The 21,119-nt window shown below is 47.2% G+C and overlaps 1 protein-coding gene across 7 annotated transcripts; it reads right to left on the minus strand.

Moving 5' to 3' along the window:
* Window positions 1-923: 923 nt before the first annotated feature.
* Window positions 924-19,528, minus strand: LOC147368214 (prostaglandin E2 omega-hydroxylase CYP4F21). Of its 7 annotated transcripts, XM_086408681.1 has the most exons (12): window positions 18,876-19,487; window positions 15,648-15,792; window positions 12,807-12,860; window positions 12,585-12,712; window positions 10,701-10,822; window positions 9,750-10,020; window positions 8,779-8,845; window positions 8,470-8,599; window positions 4,525-4,658; window positions 4,365-4,429; window positions 4,102-4,184; window positions 924-3,716 (listed from the first exon to the last, which is right to left on the minus strand). In XM_086408681.1, exons 1-12 carry the CDS (start codon window positions 19,071-19,073, stop codon window positions 3,539-3,541), a joined length of 1,575 nt encoding a protein of 524 aa, XP_086264807.1. In that variant the 5' UTR covers window positions 19,074-19,487; the 3' UTR covers window positions 924-3,538. The 7 variants fall into 7 exon arrangements, with proteins under 7 accessions (XP_086264807.1, XP_086264803.1, XP_086264800.1 ...); XM_086408677.1 differs by lacking the exons at window positions 12,585-12,712; window positions 12,807-12,860 and having other exon boundaries at window positions 18,876-19,103; window positions 19,397-19,499; XM_086408674.1 differs by lacking the exons at window positions 12,585-12,712; window positions 12,807-12,860; window positions 15,648-15,792 and having other exon boundaries at window positions 18,876-19,103; window positions 19,397-19,528.
* Between the last annotated feature and the right edge of the window lie 1,591 nt (window positions 19,529-21,119).

The raw sequence follows: 21,119 nt of genomic DNA on the forward strand, positions 1-21,119 counted from the left end.
GAGGAAACAGGGACCAAATGCATGATCCTCAGCCCCCAGCCCAACTCCAGGATGCTCTGAACCTAGGACCTCCACTCAGGTCCATGGTCTGCCCCTTCCTTCCAGCCTATATATATAATCCCCAAAGACTGGGAAATTTGTCCAGCCCCTACCCCTCCTTCCCCTAGGACCAACTCTTTTAAACCTTATCATCTGGCCCTACAGTCCCCTGTTCAGGATGCCAGGAGCTCCTCCAATGAACTCAGCTGCACTGACAGTGGCTGACATGGGGTGAAAGGGAGGAGGGTGTCAGGCCAGCCTCAGAGGAAGGGGGAAGGCACTGCAGCCAGTGCCTGGACTGGATTCAGCTCTGTGGGTGGCTCTTGTAATAATACTTGCTTCCTCTGTTTTTGGAAGTTCTCCTTTCCTCCTCTCATCCTCTTTCATCACCCCTTTCAGCCACTTTCCCAAGCCCAAAACCCATCTTCCATACACCTGATGCCCCTCCTCCTGGAGGTGACCATGACAATATGAATAAGATTGTCATTGCTATTCACTAATAATTTACTATGTACCAGTCCCTGAGCTCAACATGTCCTTGGGTCATCTCATTAACTGCTTCGAAATAAATGCAATTAAAACTCCCTTTGCACAAATGATGGAGCTGAGTCTCAGTGAAGGATATTCATCTCGTAAGGAACAGAGCCAGGATCTGAACCAGCTCTGCCTGACCTCAGAGTCTGAGTTCTCACCACCCTGCTAACCTGCCTCCAGAATATCCCAGCATTCTGATCCTGTTCACACCTGGTTGCTTGTTTAGAGAAAATGTCATGCCTGTCAGTTCCTGCTCTCGCATCAGCTGATAGATCACATGAAGTGCCCCCCAAGGCTGTCCAATGGAACCCAGCTCCCCTGTGATCTACCAAAAAAAATACGTCAATGGGAGAAATTTAAAATTTTAATCACAGTAGGTAAAAAATATTGAACTTAAAACTTTGCACAGCAAAAGAAATCTACCAGCAAAATAAAAAGACAACCTACTGAATGGAGGAAAATATTTGCAAATGAAAAGTAGACAGCAATTAAACTCCTCGTGTAAAAGTAACTCCTCATACGTGAGAGAATGCAATTGGGTTAAAGTCACTAATTAAAAGAAAGAGTTCGTGGATTTGATTAAATAAGAAAGAAATGTCTCACAGGATGGTGTATACAAAACACTCATTTAAAGTATAAGAATACAGAAAGTTTTAGAAAAGAGGAGGGAACAGGGGAGTGACTGCTTATTAGGTACAGGATTTCCCTCCGGAGTGATGAAAACGTTCTGGAAGTAGATAGAGGTAACCTCAGGGTAGCAACCTCAATATTTACATCTGATAAAAATTAAAGGAAAATCATCTTATGTTACAAATAATGTTCTACATTTTTAAAGGGTCCAAACAGATTGTGAATAGATGCAAACCCAATATAGATAAATCAGTAAATGAAAATCCATAACTACATCAATACCAGTACTTGGAGCTTTTATCCCAATCCTCTTAAAATTTGACAAACCAAGAAGACAAGACTTAAAGAATATATTATCTAAACACAACTTAAAAGTTTGACCTACTAAGTAGAGAGAGAAATGTATACCCAAGAGAAAAGCAACTCACTCTCCAGCACACATGGAATATTTACAAGAAATTAACCATGTATTTGGCCCCAAACCACTTAATGAATCCCAAAGCCATCTATTGTCTATGTGTTCACTGAATTGCACTAAAATTAAATCACACAAAAAAAATCTTTAAAATGCACATGTTTGGAAACAGAGTCAACAAAACCACTTTTGGAATCATTAAAGGATTCCCCAGAGGTCTGGGGGTGAAAAATTAAGAATCTAGTTTGGACATAACAAGTCTGAGACAGCTATCAGACTTCCAAATAAAGATGATCATTGAAAGAAGGGCTATTTTTCCTATTGACCAGGCTTTTATTGGATGAATCAACATCCCTCTTCTCTCTGTCCCAAAGAATGGTGGAAATGTTAGACATTCTACTATTATACTCTGTTAGTTACACATAAGTTTTTGTTTCATGAGGAAATAGTTTAGATTTACTAACTTTCTGGGTGTTCTTAGGGTTTGTTTTTATTTGGTTTCCTTTTTCTCATTTTTTTGTATTTGATATTGTTTCATTAAAATATTTATTTGTGTTTAGTAATATATGAACGTGATTAAAAAGAAATTGGAGTAGATGAATAGATAGACAACCTATGGTACATCCAGACAATGGAATATTATTCAGCACTAAAAAGAAATGAGCTATCAAGCCATGAAAACACATAGAGGAAACTTAAATGCATATTACTAAATGCTATAAGCTAGCTTGAAAAGGTTACATATCATGTGATTTCAACTATTTGACATTCTGGAAAAGGCAAAACTATGGAGACGGTAAAAAGATTGCTGGTTACCAGGAGTTGGGGGGAGGTATAGATGAAATCGCCCAACCACTGGGAGGGTTCGAAGGCAGTGAAATATTCTGTGTGGTACTATAATAATGGATACATGCCATTATCTGTGCCAAAATCCATAGAATGGACAACACCAAAAGTGAACTCTAATGCAAACTATGGACTTTGGGAAGTTTGATAATGTTATGTCAATGTAAGTTAGTCATTTGTTACAAACGCACCACTCTGATGCATGATGCTGAAGGCTCTGAACATGGAAGATGGGGGGCAGGAGTGGGGGGTGGTACATGAGTGGGGATGCTGACAGGGAGTCTGAAAACCACTTCCCAGTTATTTAATTTTTAGAGAGAGTACCTGGGGAGCCTAGAGTTTCAGCATGCGTGTCTTTGTTTTATTTCTTCCGTGTTCATTGGAGATCTGGAGTAACCACAGATTTGATGTACTCATATATATTGGACTCCTCCCAGACTCCAACATATATTGAAGAGCACTCACCACCTCTTAAGTCCACCCTTAACCCTGGTCCCTCTTCTGCTCAAACACCTCGTGTGGCTTCCTATTGCCCATGTTTGGGTTCTGGGAGAATCAGCCATCAGTATAGCGTCCTGTAGTCAGCCATGCATATAGCCATGTGTCCTCAGGGTGACCCCATGAACTGTAACCCTCCAGGCTCCTCTGCCCATGGAATTTTACAGTGCAGAATACTGGAGTGGGTTGCCATTTCCTTCTCCAGGGGACACTCCCGACCCAGGGATCCAACCCAGGGATCCATCTGTTGCATCTCCAGCATTGGCAGGTAGATTCTCTACCACCATGCGAGTCTGGCAGCCAGCTAAAGAGAAAATATGGGGCACATGGCAACTGGTCCCGCCTCCAATCAACCACGCCCACCCTCTGTATCTTCAAAAGCGCCCAGAGCGCCCCCTGTTGGTTCTCGGTGAGACTCAAGCTAACGTGAACTGAACTTGGGTGAGGCCGTGGCAGATTCCCAGGAATAAAATGCTGTCGTCACGTTTGCCTGAGTCTCACCGAGAGCCAGCAAGGGGAGCTCTGGACCCTTTTGACGATAGAGAGTCCCAGGCAGGGTGGTAGTGGATCATTCAGTCACTGAGGGCCTGCACTCAGCAGCTCCACCTGGAGCCAAAGTCCACCCTCCGCGCGCAGAATCAGCTCCGGCTTCCTGCGTGGCTCCTCCTTGTCTGGCCGAAAACGGAAGCGCAGCAGGGTGAGAGCGAGGACCACGTTCATCTCAGTCATGGCAAACGTCTGTCCAATGCAGTTCCTGTGGAAGGAGTCAGGGCTCTGACTACACTCAGAGTCAGGGGAACCCTCATCTCGGCCCCAAAGGGCCTGAAATCTGACTGGCAGAGATAGAGAAAGCTAACCATGCCTGGGACCCCCCTTCGTGGACTTGCATATCCCCTGAGCCTAGCCCAGACCTCAGTCTAGAATGCAGACCAGCAGGCAAAGGAACCCCGCTCTCAGCATACTGCAGACTCTGCTTTGCGCCCACTACCATTCCCAGGGGGATGGGAGAGAAGGAGTGCCAGAACTCTGACCATCTTCAGTTTTGCCCCTTCCCTGCCCCCACAGTCACGCCTGGAATCTCAGCCCCAGACCCCCGCCCCCACTACTCCATCCTCACCTCAAATGCCCAATGCCCTCACCTTGAACCTGCTGAGAAGGGAATAAAAGCCAGAGGTGACCTCCCTTTGATGTTTTCTGGGTCGAAGCGGAAGGGGTCATAGACCTGGGGGCAAGACAAGACAGGGTTACTGGATGGTATCTCCCAGGACGTCCATCCTTGGAGAGGCAGATGTGTGGGAAGGGGGTGATGTCTGATTTGTCAGTCAGAATTCTGTAGTCACCCTCAGGTCCCCCAAAGGGAATGGACAGGGATGATGGAAGTATGGCATGGAGGAGGCATCACCTCAGGGTCTTGCCACACAGATGGGTTGTGGTGGGTCCCGAAAATATCAATGAGGCAGACAACACCTGTGGAAGAGGAGGGACCAGTCAGAACTAGGTCCAACCTACCTGATGGGCCCCTCTTCTTACCAGGAACCTCCTCCCCTAATCATTATGGTCACCTTTGGGGATGACCCAGCCATCTGGGAGCACAATGTCCTGGGTACAGTAGCGAGAGATGAACGTGACTGGAGGGTGCAACCGCAGACTCTCCTTGATGCACATGGTCAGGAAGGGCAAATGGGCCAGGTCATCCCTAAGGAAACCCCATGCCAATTATCTAGGGTGAAAAAAGAGAGACACCACACCAGCCCTCCTAGTGCCCTATAAGATCCTCTCTGCCTAGAACAAAATCACAGATGGATCAAATATCTCCAAACTCATGAAGTCATATACATAAATATATACAGCTTTTCCTTTGATCATCATACCTCAATAAAATGGTTTTTAAAAAGAGAGAAAGAAAAGCAATATCACAGAAGTACTAGACAAAATTTAGTCAGATATTTTTAGAAGCTTTTCTGAACAAATCAACAAAAAATGAACCATAGAAATATTTACAAATTTGTAAGAATGTGGAACATTCTTTATGGCAAGATTGCAAAATCAAAAGGTAAAGCAAGAAACAGATTCAATGTTTATCTTATTTATTACAGGACTAGAGATACTAGCTAATGCAATTAAACAGGAGAAAAAAAGGAGGGTAATGCCATTTGAAATGTGGGAGTAAATGCATCATTTTGGCAGACAGTGAAAGAGAATTCACTGGAAAAGTTTTTATAAGCATTGAAGATAAGATCCAATAGACTTTAGAAAGTAGCATTGACAAATATATACTGCTGCTGCTAAGTCGCTTCAGTCGTGTCCGACTCTGTGTGACCCCATAGATGGCAGCCCACCAGGCTCCCCCATCCCTGGGATTCTCCAGGCAAGAACACTGGAGTGGGTTGCCATTTCCTTCTCCAATGCATGAAAGTAAAAAGTGAAAGTGAAGTTGCTCAGTCATGTCCGACCCTCAGCGACCCCATGGACTGCAGCCTTCCAGGCTCCTCCATCCATGGGATTTGCCAGGCAAGAGTACTGGAGTGGGGTGCCATTGCCTTCTCTGAAATATACACTACCATGTGTAAAATAGATAGCTAGAGGAAGCTGCTATATAACATGAGGAGCCCAGCCTAGCACTCTGTGATGACCTAGAGTGGTGGGATAAGGATCTGATAGGAGGCAGGTTCAAGAGGGAGGGTGTGTGTGTGTGTGTGTGTCTGTAGTTATGACCAGTTCATGTTGTTGTATGGCAGAAACCAACACAACATTGTAAAGCAATTATTCTCCAATTAAAAATAATTAAATACAGTTACCCTCTGAGCCACCAGGGAAGCCAAGGCAAAGAACTAAAAAGCCTCTTGATGAAAGTGAAAGAGGAAAGTGAAAATGTTGGCTTAAAACTCAATATTCAGAAAACTAAGTATCCAGTCCTACTACTTCATGGCAAATAGATGGGGTAACCAGTGACAGACTTTATTTTCTTGGGCTCCAAAATCACTGCAGATGGTGACTGCAGCCATGAAATTAAAAGACGGCTTACTCCTTGGAAGAAAAACTATGACCAACCTAGACAGCATATTAAAAAGCAGAGACATTACTTTGCCAACAAAGGTCCATCTAGTCAAAGCTATGTTTTTTCCAGAGTCATGTATGGATGTGAGAGTTGGACCATAAAGGAAGCTGAGCACTGAAGAATTGATGCTTTTGAACTGTGGTGTTGGAGAAGACTCTTGAGAGTCCCTTGGACTGCAGGCAGATCCAACCAGTCCATCCTAAAGGAAATCAGTCCTGAATATTCATTGGAAGGACTGATGCTAAAGCTGAAACTCCAATACTTTGGCCACCTGTTGCGAAGAACTGACTTATTTGAAAAGACCCTGATGCTGGGAAAGATTGAAGGCAGGAGGAGAAGGGGATGACAGAGGATGAGATGTTTGGATGGCATCACTGACTCGATGTTCATGAGTTTCAGTAAACTCCAGGAGTTGGTGATGGACAGGGAAACATGGCGTGCTGCAGTCCATGGGGTCACAAAGAGTTGGATATGACTGAGTGACTGAACTGAACTGAACTGAAATACAGGTAACTAGCTCAAAATTGGAAAACTACAAAACACCAAATCTATGGATCAATAGCACTCCTCTCCCTTTCTTATAGTTTGTCTAGTGATTATGTATGCTTCCAGAGGTATTTTTTGCATTAAAAAATTATGTACTAGCATACTGAATACCATACACACTGCTCTTTATTTCATGAAATAGTATATCAATCTTTTCTTGTATGTCTCTTAGGATTTGTCTCAAAAATAGAGTCTTCCCTACTCTGGAGCTATAACCTCCCATGATTTCTTCTAGATCCTTCAAGACACCATCATTTTTTAAATCTTTGATTCATGTGGATGTTACTTTCTTATAAGACATGAGAAGCAGGATGAATTAACATTTTTACATGTAGCTTCCCAGTTGTTCCAGAGATTTTAGGAAACAATCTTTTTTTTCTTATGGATATGAGACTCAATATTTAGCATTTCCTATGTTCACTGGGCAAGAAATTTATATTCATAAATTATCAGTTTTTCTATTAGAAATAACAATTAGAAAAATAATAAAAGAAAAAATTATGGTGATGATATAAAATACCTGAATTAAACTTACCAAGAAATGTGAATGCATATTTTCCAATTAAACTTCTAATATTTCTCAATCCAGATAGAATATATAGTTTACCATAGCAACAAGAGTATTCAAGGTTAAGTTAACAACATGTGAATACAATCTCTTTGCTAAAATTTTAGACTCGATTAAAAGCCTAAAGATTCCTTGAATATCCAAAAATAGATATCCACTTCACACTCTGGGATACTGTGTATTAATACTATGAGGTAATCTGCTTTCCACAGGTCAGTTATATATTCAAGTCAAATTCCTCCCTCCCTCCTTCCTTTCTCTCTCTCACTTTCCCTCTTTCTCATCCCTTCCCCCAAGTTCTTCATTTTCTCCCAGCTGTCTTCTTGACCTAAATGTACCTCAAATGCACCCAAAAATCTACTGCCTATATCTCAGAGTCTCTGCTGAGGCACTTCTTTCCACCCTCAACTTGGCCCTTCTGGTTCCAAATCCCAGCCCTGCCCATGTACACTGGGAGTGTCCTGACCTGGGACTATTTCTACAGCAGGTTAGGAGCTCCTAAAAAGCAAAGACTGGATCTGGTCCTTCCTGAGTCTCCAGCATATGGAATTGGGCTGGGAAGAATTGGAGATGGCATAGAACTGGGGACAGAGAGGCAGTATGGCAGTGTTTCCTAAGTAGGGATTAGATGGATGAAGCTGCAGATGTTCCAAGAAAGGAGTTGGGTGACTTTAACACGCAGGTGATCCTAGTGGACCCTAGACTCAACAATATGAGGAATTAAGGGGCAGGAGATTAGCAAATACTGAGGATGTGAAGATGTTTGAAAACATGTAATTTCAGAGAAAACAGTCAGGGAGTGGAGACGAAGTTCACTTACTGAATATGTGCTAAGTGGCATCATCTGTCCTCACATATTGTTGTTAATTATCTCAGAAATCCAGGTTTCTCTGCCAAAAGCCAGCAAATTTTGTCCTCCTATCCATGCTGAGTGGGCTTCCCAGGTGGCTCTAGTGGTAAAGAACCTGCCTGCCAGTGCAGGAGACATGAGATGCAGATTCATTCCCTGGGTTGGGAAGATCCCCTGAAGGAGGGCATGGCAATCCACTCCAGTATTCTTGCCTGGAGAAGCCTATGGACAGAGGAGCCTGGCGGGGCTATAGTCCATATGGTCGCACAGAGTCGGACACAACTGAAGCAAGTTAGCTCGCGCGCGCGTGCACACACGCACACACACACACACACACACACATGCTGGGTATGAGATCCTGCCTCTGGGCTCTGTTCCTATTTCCACTAAGTGACAGAATGCAAAAAAAAATTTCTCTCTTCCCCAGCCAGGGAGCAGAGGCAATGAAAAAGGCTCAGAAAAAGGCCATGAAGACTTGCACTCACCATTCAATCTCTTTAGACTCACAGTCCCTCAGGAGCTCTTTCACCTCCTGCCGGCAGCGCTCCTGGTATTCTGGGTGCTTTGCAAGGTTGTACAGAATCCAGGAGAGGCCACTGGCTGTAGTATCATGGCCTGGGGGCATCCAGAAAGACTTGTGTCTCTGGACTACTTCAGTACCACAGGGTGGACAACACCCCCATAGTAAAGCCCATGAGGAGGATGGAGAGGGATGGGGTGGTCCAGGGTCCACTGGGCTAGTTCCTGGGCTTAGAGACACCCTATCCCTGCGTTTTCTCACACTGGGGCCTCACCCTCAAACATAAAGGTGTCAGCTTCAGCCCGGATGTCTTCGTCTGACAATCCCTTCCCATCTTCATCCTGGAGAGAAAGCAAGATCCCTAGAATTGCTCTAGCTCAGAGGGTTTCTGAGGCTAAACTGAGACAATCTCTGAAGCCCCGTTATCCATCCAGAGACCCAAGCCAACCCTGAAATTTTAAACCGCCTGTGCACTCTGTCACCAGAGGCCCCACCCCAGAGACTTCCTCCTTGACCTCTTTGTCTCCTATGTTGTCCATGGTGAAAAAATAATCAGTCACCCATAAATATTTTTATATTTCAAAATAATGAGGGATTTCTGAAAGGAAATAAAAAGTTCCTGGCAACCTGGGTTAGAACCTGGGTTTTAAAAATATAAAAACTTTAGACTTTGCCTTCTTAACAAAAAGAATTTGTTTAAGCTCCAGAATAATCTCTCTCCCTGTGTGTCTCTCTCTCCCTCTCTCCATAGGGAGAAAGGGGAAAATGTATCAGCTGACTTGTATAAGTTCCAAATTTAAAAATCTGGAGGTATGTGATGCAAGTATGATGGCATGTACAGGTAATAGCATACTTGAGCCATCAAAGGAATTTAGGAATGGGGTAGCAGAGCTACAGTTCTACTCTGGTTACTGTTTTTGCCATGAATAACAAATGGGCTGCTCTGATCCAGGATTCTGTGTGTATACTGTACATACACATACATATGTACACAGTCTATCTCTGTGGTAGACTGACTTATTAGTTTCCCATTTGAGTGAAATCTCAGGCCCTTCACAGTTTCAGACTTAGTAGTCCCCCACAGGCAATATTCTACATGGCCATCTCTAAAACTTATCCCTGACCCATCCCTCCCTTCCACAAGCACCTTCCATAGCTCCCCAGGACCCTCTACATCCCATTCAAATTCTCTGATGAGATCAAAGTCCATTCTACCTCTTGAACTCAGATCCCAGAGGAACCTACCTTGGTCAGCAGAAGCACATCAATGAAGTCTAAAGTCTTGGTCTTCGCCTTGGCCTTGAGGAAGTCATCAATATTCTCACTGGGGAGAGTGCAGCGCCGCTCCTGGATGATGGAATCTGTAAAGTCGTGCACCAGGTGGCAGGCCCTGCGGAAGTGCCACCCATCCAGGGTGAGGAAGTACAGGAAGTCGGTGTGCAGGCAGATCTGCTTGTTCCGCTTTGCCGCAAGCTCACAGAGCTCAAAGATGGTGGTGATATATTCACTGGGCTTCCTACAGGATGAGAGCATGAAGGGAGGCAACAACTTAAAACACCTGAAGCCCAGAAGCCAGCGGCTACCTCCCTTCAGGAATCGAGGCTCCAAGAACAAATGGTTCACAGATACAGTGTGGGGATGAGCCAGAAGATATGACTCTTCAGACTCTTCTCAACCCACATCCCATCTCCATAAGCTGACTCCATGCCCCAGGCACCTGGAGCACAGCTTAGATATCATGTTTCTCTCCTGTCTCTCTCACCACCCCCGTCTCCTTTCCAGAACCGTCCACCCAGTTCATACCTTATCCTCTCCCAGCTGGTCAGTGGCCCAGTCCCTTCTCTAGTCTTTTTACATCCAATGTCTATATGACAGTTGGATTCTTTTAGTCAGATTCGCTTTGCCTGGCTTCAGAATGTCCTTAAGGTATTACCTGCCCACTCCTTCAACCTTATTTCCAATGTCTCTCCTCACTATTGCACATACTTTTCTCATTCTAGCCTTCTGTTCTTTATCAAACAGGTCTACCTACCTGAAAGGATAGCTCCTTCTCTTTCCCTGTTCCTGTCCCGGGTTGTCCTGCCCTGGGCCACCTCCTTCAGGAAGGCCCTCCTGATTGCTCTGGCCAGTCCTCCCTCCTCCGTCTACTACCCTGGGTCTATGACTCATGTTCCCAGGCTCTTGGCCGAGACTCACTCCTGGCAATTGCTGTCAAAACTGAAGACACATTTCTGCAGACTGTCCAGGGTCAGGAGGCTGACATGTTCAAACATGTCCAGACGGGTGTGGCCTTGGGTGACCAGGCGCTCCCAATTGGTCTGGACAGAGAAGGAGACAGAGTTAGGGCCCATTCCCAACCAGCTGGGTGGGCTCCCCCAGATCCTGCCTCTTGGCCCCAGGAAACCATCTCCAGAGAGTATGAGGCTTGAGTGGGAGTGGAAGCTGTTACTGTACTGCTAGGACATGAAGTTCTCATGACTGGGAATCAGGTGACCTGGTTTTAACTCTTGGCTCACCCTCCTGCTCTCTCTGTACCCTTGGTCAACTTACTGCATAAAGTTAAGTGCTAAGCAAATTTTAGCTTTCATCACCTTCACTGATGGAAACTGATGAATAAACTGTTCCTATGTGTAGAGATGTAGTTCTCCATGGGCCCTGAATACTCTTGCATAATCTTGCTGGGTATGCCAAAAAATTGTCAGTCCATGATGTTCTTTATCTGGACTATTTCTCAGAGTTGTGTTTGCAGCAAACAACCTAAAATATCAGGCTTGCTTCTAGTTCTAAAAGCCACAGACACCCTAAATCTAGAATTCTTCCACCCTATAATAAAACATACTACTTGAGTAGGTACCAAAGTCCAAATTTGTCATCCACATGGGATTTGTTGACTTGAAGGAAGAATGCAAACCAGCAAGAAGAAGCTGCCATTTGCTATGCCAAGAGCAAAAAACTATCCTTTGTCAGTGACCCAGGACTCTCATGTCTTCTGACAGAATCCACAAAACAATAACAAGCTCCCTTGTCAGCTTGCAAGTATGGAAAAGACACAACCACGTCACAAATTCCTGACCTTCCCCATGTATATATATCCAAACCCTTTGCAATGTGCTTTTTCAGTAACTTCTATTAGTAGGTGGAGCCTACTTTGATTCTGAGCTGGCCTTCAATCTACTTTCACCAAAGTGTGCTATACTTAGTTGATCGGTCCTGTCCAGCTCTTAGAGAACTCATGGAACACAGCCCTCTAAGCTCCTCTGTCCATGAGATTCTCCCAGCAAGAATACTGGAATGGGTTTCCATGCCCTCCTCCAGGGGATGTTCCCAACCCAGGGATCAAACCCATGTCTTCTACATTGCTGGCAAATTCTTTACCACTGAACCACCAGGGTAAGTCCTGCTTTTCCCAATAAACTCTGGTGAAAATGATGAGTAGATCGTCCTAAACCAAGCTCCCAAGCAGCATTGCACCTTCCTGTCAGGCTGTTGGAACCCTGCTTCTGCCATGTGAACAAACCTGAGGTGCATTCTAAAGGGAGAGAATCACATGAAAGGAAGTCCTTTGCCCGGAGTAAGGCCATCTGAGATCAGCCTGCAACCAGCCAAGCCCAAAATATGTGAGAAGAATGACCCTAGATCAGCAAAACTTCCTAGCTGATCACAGATACACCAGTGGCCCAATCTACATCCAGAAGAACAAGCCAACTGACTCACAGACTTCTCAATACCAAGCACTTACTGTTTTTAAGTGACTTGTTACTCTAGAATAACTACTACAAAATATCCATCATTTTTACCAAACATGTCTCAAGCTTCCAAGGCCTCTTTGAGGAAAATGTAGAAACTAACACCTTCTGAGCATCTCTTATGTGCCAGAGACATGATTCCATTAGGTCATCTTGGCCACCCTACAAAGCAGGGATCACATAATCCTTATTTTTCAACTGTAGAAACCACGGTTCAGAAAAGAAGAGCCCATGGCCTTAAAGCCACCCACAAGAGCCAGGTTCCAGACAAGGTGTCTCTGAGTCCCCGTTATCCCCAAGACTCCAGATGGGACCCTGGGTTCAAGAGACTCATGTGCATGATGTCTGTGCTCTTGGTGAAAATCTTCATATAGGGCTTCAGGATGTTGAAGTGGAAGGTGGGTGTCAGCATGCAACGGTGCCTGCTCCACTTGTCACCAGCACTCAGCAGGAGCCCATCCCCTAGCAGAGATAGCCACGGGGAGTGGGCAAAGGGCAGAACTTTCCCCTGGGCCCCCAGGGTTGTCCCCAATCCCCTTCACACACAGTTACTCACCCAGCCAGGGCTTCAGAAAGTTGTAAAAATCCATGTCCTTGGGTGCGACAGCAGCTGACATGAAGAAGGACCATCGGGCCAGGGAGATGGGGAAAGGAGGAAATTTTGTGTGGAATAGAGTATCCCAGCCAGGAATCTGCATTCCCGCTCTGAGCCCTACATAGCAGGAATGGGGCCAAGAGAACTGGAAGCCAGAAGCCAGGTGGAGAGGTGACAGGAGTGGGGGACCCAGACCAGGCTGCAGGACAGAAGAGAGCAAAGGCAGAGCCCATGGACACAACTCAGGTGCTCAGAAACACTCCAACAAGACACAACATGCCCCAACATTCCCTGACATGGCTCCTACATGGTCCAACATGTTATGAAGACACAGGCATAGCCCAGCACTCTACGAAACATCTTTATGGGCACCTAGAACACCACGTCTGCCCCTGCACTCTGACCTCTCCTGAGATATGTGACATGGCCTCATGTGTTAACATGTCCTGACATGGCCCCAACATGCATGACACAACATGCTCTGGCATGGACCTGAAGACAATCTAACTTGGCCTGAATTTGCCCCACATGAGTCCCACACAGGGCTTACATACACTGATGTCACAGACCTGAACCAGGTGTGTCCCCGGCTGGGCCCCAGACATGACTCAGACATACCCTAAGACGGGCATCAAACAAGATCACATAAGGTCACTAGCATGTCTGAAAGTGACCCTGAGTCTCAGACCTCAAACAAACCTGAAACATGACCCAGACGTGACAAGCAGGAGAACCAGATAATCACTAACAGCATCTCAGGCAAGAAAAAGACAGACCCCAAAATGCTTCAGATGTCCTTGGCCACAGCTGAAGCAACTCCAGACCATGTCTATTTGAGCCCAGGTTTAATCATATACCAGGTGTCTCCAGGTAAAACAGGTACCAGCTGTAGTCAAAAACCAGGTAGAAACATAAAGCTGACCAGACATAGCCTACAGCAGACAGCACACAGATATGCCCTAGGTGTGAGTAGACATGACCAGAAGTAGGCAGGTTAGAGTCCAGGTAAGAAAGAGGCAGAGGCATCTCTACCACAGCCCCCATATCTGCACCCAACACGGAGGATGTGGCAGCAGGCAAGCCATGGCCAAGAGCATGTCTACCTGGAGTGGTGGGGTGGAAGATGCAGATGACCACATGCCAGCCCCCCACGCCCCACGAGCAGCACACTTCCCCATAGGTGCTGGCCAGGCCCTGTGTGTACAGGAGACCTTCCTCCCAGCTCTGAATCTGGAGAGCAACAGAAAGGACCCAATTCACACTCTTCTAGGCTGCAAGAAGCAAGGATTTGCAGGGCAGAGATCCACAGCTGAGCCCATGAGTCACCTCTGGCAGCTCCTCGTCTGTCCTGAGCTTTCTCCTGGGCTCCCTCCCCACATTGGTCATATACAACCTTTGTGGTCCCTCTGGTACAGGGATAGAGAGGTTCTTTCCCTGTTTGGATTCCAAACACCATGTTCACCTGACTTCTCTTTCATCCCTGTATTGCAGATAAGGAAACTGAGGCTCTCAATGATGGAGTCCCTTGCGCAACATTCTCCCAGATAGTAAACCTGAGACACCAGCCCAAGACTCTTTAATCCATGGCCTGAATTATTAATTATCCAACTGCTCCGAGCCCCAAAACAATAGCTCAGTGGACCCTATGGTGCCAAGACTGGATGCTCAGAATCTTAGGTTTGCAGGAATTGGTCCTATGACCCAAATCAGACAAATTAAAAGGAATCCTCAACTTTTCCTAGAACTGTTGTAAATGAACTCCCTTTCCCATGGAGTTTGAGTGTCTGAGATTCAGTTTTACCAGGATGAGAGTAAAATCATCACAGTTGAACACTAAATGATGAAAACAGATTTCTGATAACATTGTTTAAGACCTGGATCCAGCTGGGCCTGAAGGCAGCCCTCCTTGGAGTTTACAGTCAGTTTATTTCCTTCCTTTGCTTAGACCATACAGGGTGGCATTTCCACTACTAACAGCTGAAAGAGACTTCAGCAACCAGAGAGAGCCAGGACCCTTCCCAGAGTCACTCAGCATTCTGGTGTCTGAACACAGGTCTCCATCAGAAGCTGCCCATTCCCCTGGTCTGTCTCGGATGGGAGGGGCAGAGAGCAAGGGAAGGGAGACAGGGTGGGGTGGAGTCTCCTCAGGGAGATTCCTGGGGACTGGAGAAGGAGAGCACTGAACTAGAGTGGCTGAGCCACAGGATAGGATAAATGAAATGGGCCCACCAGAGAGGTGGATGTCACAGGAAGAGCAGCCCCCAATCCTGCACCAGCCAGAAGCCTTCATTGCTCTGGGTCTGCAGATGAGTGAGACTGAGGGCTGGCCTGGCAGGGGGCCTGGGATACTACGGATGCCCACTGCATCACTCTGCCCTCTGGTTTGAAATATTTTCTTCTCATTGTTCGAGACCTAGTTCCAGCACCTCTTCTTCTAGGAAGCCTTCCAGCACACCCCAGCAGAGAATTTTGTTTCTTCTCTGGATTGCCACAGCCCATCTCTTGCTGGCCAGTTCCTGACCAACCATACCAGGTCAAGGATCTCTCTGTCCAGATATGAGATCTTGAGATTGGGGATGAACTTCAGCAGGGTACAAGGTTGGGGTCCAAACGGCCATGGGAAGAAACAGGAGTCAGTGAGATGGAGCTTGATAAATGCATGAAGCAAAGAGGAAGTGGCTGAGAGAGAAGAAAGGAAGGGGGACCAGGGTCCTGTAGGGGCCGCATAAAGAGTTGGCAAGGAGGGGCTAGAATCCCTCAAATGTGTCATGACACCCACCACCACAAGCTCTGCATGGGTACCTGAGGCATTGGTGATGCTCCGGAGCATGTCAGGGTGGCAGAAAACGATCATGGGAGTGATGGGGCCAAACCAGATCATATATCCATGGGAGTAGTTAGCTGCCAGCTGGGTTAATTTTCTCAAGCCCTGCTCTGTCGTGGGGACCTGAAAGCATGCAAGGACATCACTTCCAAGAAGAAACCACTGCGGTGGACAGTGTGTCAGACCCCGCACAGATGGAGGAGTCTCTGCTTCCTCCTGCTCCTTCCCTCATGTGGAGGAGTGGCCCTGAAGCATCTCCAAGTCCCAAGGAGATACCCCAGAGCACAGGGAGAAGACAGGCTCTTTGCCCACAGGTGTGGTGACTTTATCTTGAGAAGCCAAACTTTTTCTTGTTCTGGGAATGGTCTCAGCCCCAGGGGTGGCCACAGAAAGAGATCCCCACTGGAGAGGTTTGCAGGTAGCAGGGCGGCCTCAGTGCTTGTCCCTGGGTTTTGGTCCCACATCCTCTCCTACTCTGGCTGGTCCATGCAGCCTGCAGTCCCTTGTAATAAATCACTTGCACACCTGGGGCCTTCCATCCCTGGCCAATCCCAAAGGACAGATGTGACTTCTGCCCCTCACTCATGACAGCAGCTCTGACCCATGAAACCCCCTCCTCCAACTGGCTCCACGCAGAGTACGTCCTGCCTATTTCTCTGCGACCTATGGACATGACTTTCAGTTATGCCATCTATAAATGAAGAAGCTGACACCTTACGCACCCAAAGGAAAAGAAGGGTGGGTTGCCTCCTGGTAAAGTATCCTCTCCCTCAGGATGCCTCATTCAAACCTGACAAATACCCCCAGGGGCTCTTGGCAGGTGAACATAAGTCACGTTCACCTTTGTGACCTGATCCTGAGAGGGTAACAGGCAGGAAGGCCAGGGGTCTCCAAATGGAGGAAATAGGCTCAAGCGTCAGACATTTTTTATCTCTCTTAAGCGGCAGGAGGAAACAAACTAGTGAGAGAGAGAGAGAGAGAGAGAGAGAGAGAGAGAGAGAGAGACGTATATATATATATACATACATATTTTTTTTCCCTTCTCTATACAAATTTTAAAAGGTTTCTCTTAAAATATTGTGTTGCTGTAACGACACCTGGTTCCACCTGAAGTTATTCTCAAACCTTGAGTTAACCTATGCCTTTTTCTTATGGAAATGTTTGTCTTAAGCTATGTTAATGTGCTATGCATTTACCCCAGACTCTGTCTTCAAGTCGGTTCCACCTAATGGCTCAGAACTGACTTGACAAACAAGTATTTTTACTCATTGTTCCCCTAATCTATGTAAATGAAACTCTTTGTATGGTAATCTGCCCTTCTACAAGATTCAGGTCAATCATTTCAAGGCCGGGGATGAATTGTCTGGTGTTGAGATTATCCCAAACTACGTCTTATGGATGAGGGGCCTGGTGCCATTCTGAGTTTTAAGACATTCCTTTCTTTCATTGGAGAAGGAAATGGCAACCCACTCCAGTACGTCTTGCCTTGAAAATCCTATGGACGGAGGAGCTTGGTGCAGGCTATCCATGGGGTCACAAAGAGGCAGACACGACTGAGCGACTTCACTTCACTTTTTCTTTCATTAACAAGCTGCTAGTGACTATATAACATCCCGCTGAAGACTAGCGGGTGGGGGGGGGGTACTCTTTCTGCCCTCTTCCGATGCCTATGTTGGAAGCTTTCTCTATCTCCTTTATACTTTAATAAAGCTTTACACAAAAGCTCTGAGCAATCAAGCCTCGTCTCTGGCCCCGGATTGAACTCTTCTCCTCCGGAGGCCAAGAATCCAGGTGTTTTTTCATAGTTCAGCAATAACCTTTCACTCCCTTCTCCTCAAGTACCAAATTGAGGGTTCAAAGCACTTTGTGAGATTGGTCCAGAGAGGGAGAGTGACTCAGCCGGGGTCACACCGCAAGAGGGACCACAGGAAGGAAAAATGACCAAGACCATACTCCATGACCAAGCCCTTAGAGGGGAGGGCAGAAATGCAGTAACTTTGCAACATTCCTGCTGCCTCCAATACTCACTGTGCCTTGTGTGCTAAGCCACTTCAGTCGTGTTCGACTTGCCGACCCCATGGACTGCAGCCCGTTAGGCTCCTCTGTCCATGGGATTCTCCAGGCAAGAATACTGAAGTCGGTTGCTGTGCCCTCCACTAGGGCACCTTCCCAACCCAGGGATCAAGCCCGCCTCTCTTCCATCTAACCTGCATTGGCAGGCAGGGTTCTTGACCACCAGGGCCACCTGGAAAGACTCTCTGAGATGCTTTCAAGACCCAGAATCTTAGGAAATCTTCACATGAAGATATGTAATTCCCCTGCCTTCTGAACTTTGCCATAATAAACAGTAAAATTTCAGTAAATCCTCCACCAAGTGGTAGCTCTTGTCCAAGATAAGAAAGAAAAGATGGACACCTCTCTTAGCTAGGCTGTTAGATGGGAGGAGCTGGTTACCCATCCCTTTGACCCTAACAGAGGGAAGGGATGGCATGCTCATCACTTAGGTCATCACACCTTTATTTTGCATTCTAATATTAGCCAGCCAAGGACTGTAGTCTGCTTCCCAGAACCATTGTCAAACTGGGAGTTGCTTATTAAGCAATTCGACAGTTGAGCTGTTTGATTAATCAAGAGCAAGGCCAAGCCAGAGTCAAGATCTGAGGCATAAGGTGGGCAGGCGTGGAGGAGAGAGAGGTCTAAGAAGGCTTCTTGGAATGGGTGGTCATTAGCCAACTTTATCCAGGTTGGGCTATGAGCATCTTGGTAGAGGGAGGGGAATTAGATAAGAGGAGGGATCCTGGAAAGAGGAGGTGTGGTGATGGGCAGCGATAGATAATTCCTGTGGGGAAGCTGTAGCCCAGAGTGAAAAGTCACAAGGATAAGGACCACATGCAGAGCAGAACCAGGACAGCACTCTTGAGAGGACCTCAAGGCCACTATGGAGACTGGAGAGGCCAGGGGACCAGGTTCTGTGCAGCCTGGCCTCAGGGGTGCACTAATGTGTGCAAGACAGGCAGGAAATGGACCCCAAAGCAGGCTAGGGCCGGAAAGACAGCATATGGGGAAGGTCTCGGCAGCAGAGCAGAGGAATGATAGAGGGAGGGAAGAGGGGCCTCCCAGGCCTCCCTGGCTTCTCTGCTATCCTAGACCCCAGCCCAAACCCTGAGCCCCATTCCTGATCTCCCAGGATCTCCCAGGAAACTCACCAGGTACAGGTGAGCAAAGAACCAGTTCAGTTTTGGGGGCTGTGGAAAACACTGGAGGCGGCGACAGTTGTTGTAGAAGGTGTAGGTCCAGGCCAGGATGTGGGCCAGGATCCAGGAGGCCCCGACCACCAGCAGCAGCAGCCACGGGGAGGCTGCCACCAGCCCGAGCCCCAGCCGGGACATGCTCAGCTCCAGCATCCTGTGGTCAGATGGGGTGAAGGGTGAATCCTGAGGATGAAGGAAGAGGCAGTGATGGTGAGCTGTGAGGCAGAGAAGGAAAGAGCCAGAGGAGCAAGGGAGTGAAAGGCAGGGTGAGTGCTGGGGACAGGCAAGAAGGGCTCAGAGACAGACAGACACAGGCTGAGTGAGGGGATGGAGACCAGAGAAATTCAAAGGAAGAGGGAATGATAGAGACAAAGAGACAGAAAGATACACACAGTGTGTGTGTGTGGTTGTGTGTGTGTGTGTGTTACCCACTGGTATCCACTCCTCTCCCAAGCCAGCTCATTCCCTAGACCCACCCTGCCATGGGCAGTGGTCTTCCCCACACCAGATCAAAACCCCAAGCCCCTTCACCCTCAGCCTGGCACCTTCTTTCTAGAGCAGCTTGTCTCTCACACAACTACCTCTCCCCTTTTTGTGCAAAGCCTTTACCCAGCCCCTCCCCTAGAAAATACTGCCAGGCTCCAGACTGAGTCAGCTGATTCACCCAGCATGCTTACTTCCTCCCCACCTGGACACTGCCCAAACATGAAGTGAGGCCTGGGAACCAGTTCAGTATAATAGACGCTGGATTCTCAGGACAGCAGAGGGTCAGCCTTGTCCCAAGTCATCTCCAAGGCTCCCTTCCCCAGGTGGACCAGGGAGACATCATGGACCATTTCTCAGAAATTTCTGAGGCCCTGGAAACTCAGAGCCCTGAGGCCCGTGGCCTCCAGGACACACAGCCTGGCAGCAGTTCAACTCCCACCTCCACGCAGCCCAGGGCCTGTGTTGAAACATGTCTTCCAGGAACAGGAGCAGAGAAACCAGTCTGAGTAGAAATTACCTTTATCTGAGTCTGGGAAGTGGTGATGGACAGGGAGGCTTGGCATCCTACAGTCCATGGGGTCACAAAGAGTTGGACACGACTGAGCGGCTGAACTGGACTGAGTCCAGGGATAAAGGAGCCAATCAGAAGAGGGCACCTGGAGGTGTGAGGGGCCAGGCTGGGGTCGGGGGAAGGAACTGGGAGTGGAGGTCTGCCCCGCCCTCGCTCTGACTGTGGGCTGTGCGGACCATCCTCAGTGGGATGTTGAATGAGACCTTGAGATGAGGGGCCAAAGAGGATCTCACAGGAAAATTGGAAGAATCTGGAGTCCTCAAAAGAGATGGAATGAAAGCAAAGTGATGGCTACCAGTGCTCGTGTTAGTGTGTGCCAGTGGTCCGCCTAGAGCAAGCCTACTCGGTGCAGACAAGGCTATATTTGAAGAGTGCCTTGTATGTGCTGGTACCTGAAGAAGCAGCCTACAGTGTGTCAGAAACTGCATAAAGTGTGCCTGCTACGTTCCAGGTGGGCTACAGAAAGTGCATTTACTGCATGCCAAGGACTCTACATAAATCCTGCCTACTGTATGCCAGAGGTTGTACATAAAGCACACCTACCAAGTGCTGGGAACTCTCCACAAGTCATGCCTATGACATGCCAGGGTGTCTACATAAGGAACACCTACTATGTGTGTGGTACGCTGCGCAAAGGACACATACGGTGTGTTGGGCACTCTATGTAAAGCACTGCTTTTGTATGCGGAGTGCTGTATGTATATATGCCTAGTGTGCATCAGGTGTCCTACATAAAACACACCTACTGTGAGTCACGTGCTGTACATAAGGTAATCACACTGTGTTCAGGATGTTCTGCCAGCAAGATAATATATCACCTTCCCCTCAGGGTTCTGGGCCAGCACCCTGGGATCAGGCAGAGGGACCCACATGAGGGCAGGAAGGAAGATACCTATTTAAGAGAAGAGCAAACTGAGGTTCAAAGAGAACAAGCCTCTAGCCTAAGTTGCCCTTCTGAAAGGCACTCGGGTGTATCAAACCACCAAGCCTACGTCTTCTCCCTCTGCCATGCTCTTCCACCCCCAACTCATAAGGGACAATGCCCTATTAATCCAATTACACAGGTGGAATTTCAGGCAATATGGTGACACCAGTGGAGGGATACCTGGAGGTCCTTTCATCATCAGGTGGATCATCTTACC

This window comes from Bos grunniens, chromosome 7, assembly GCF_055505025.1.
Source record: "Bos grunniens cultivar Pamir isolate PY7600 chromosome 7, Bosgru_T2T1.0, whole genome shotgun sequence".
Classification (NCBI taxonomy): Eukaryota; Metazoa; Chordata; class Mammalia; order Artiodactyla; family Bovidae; genus Bos; species Bos grunniens.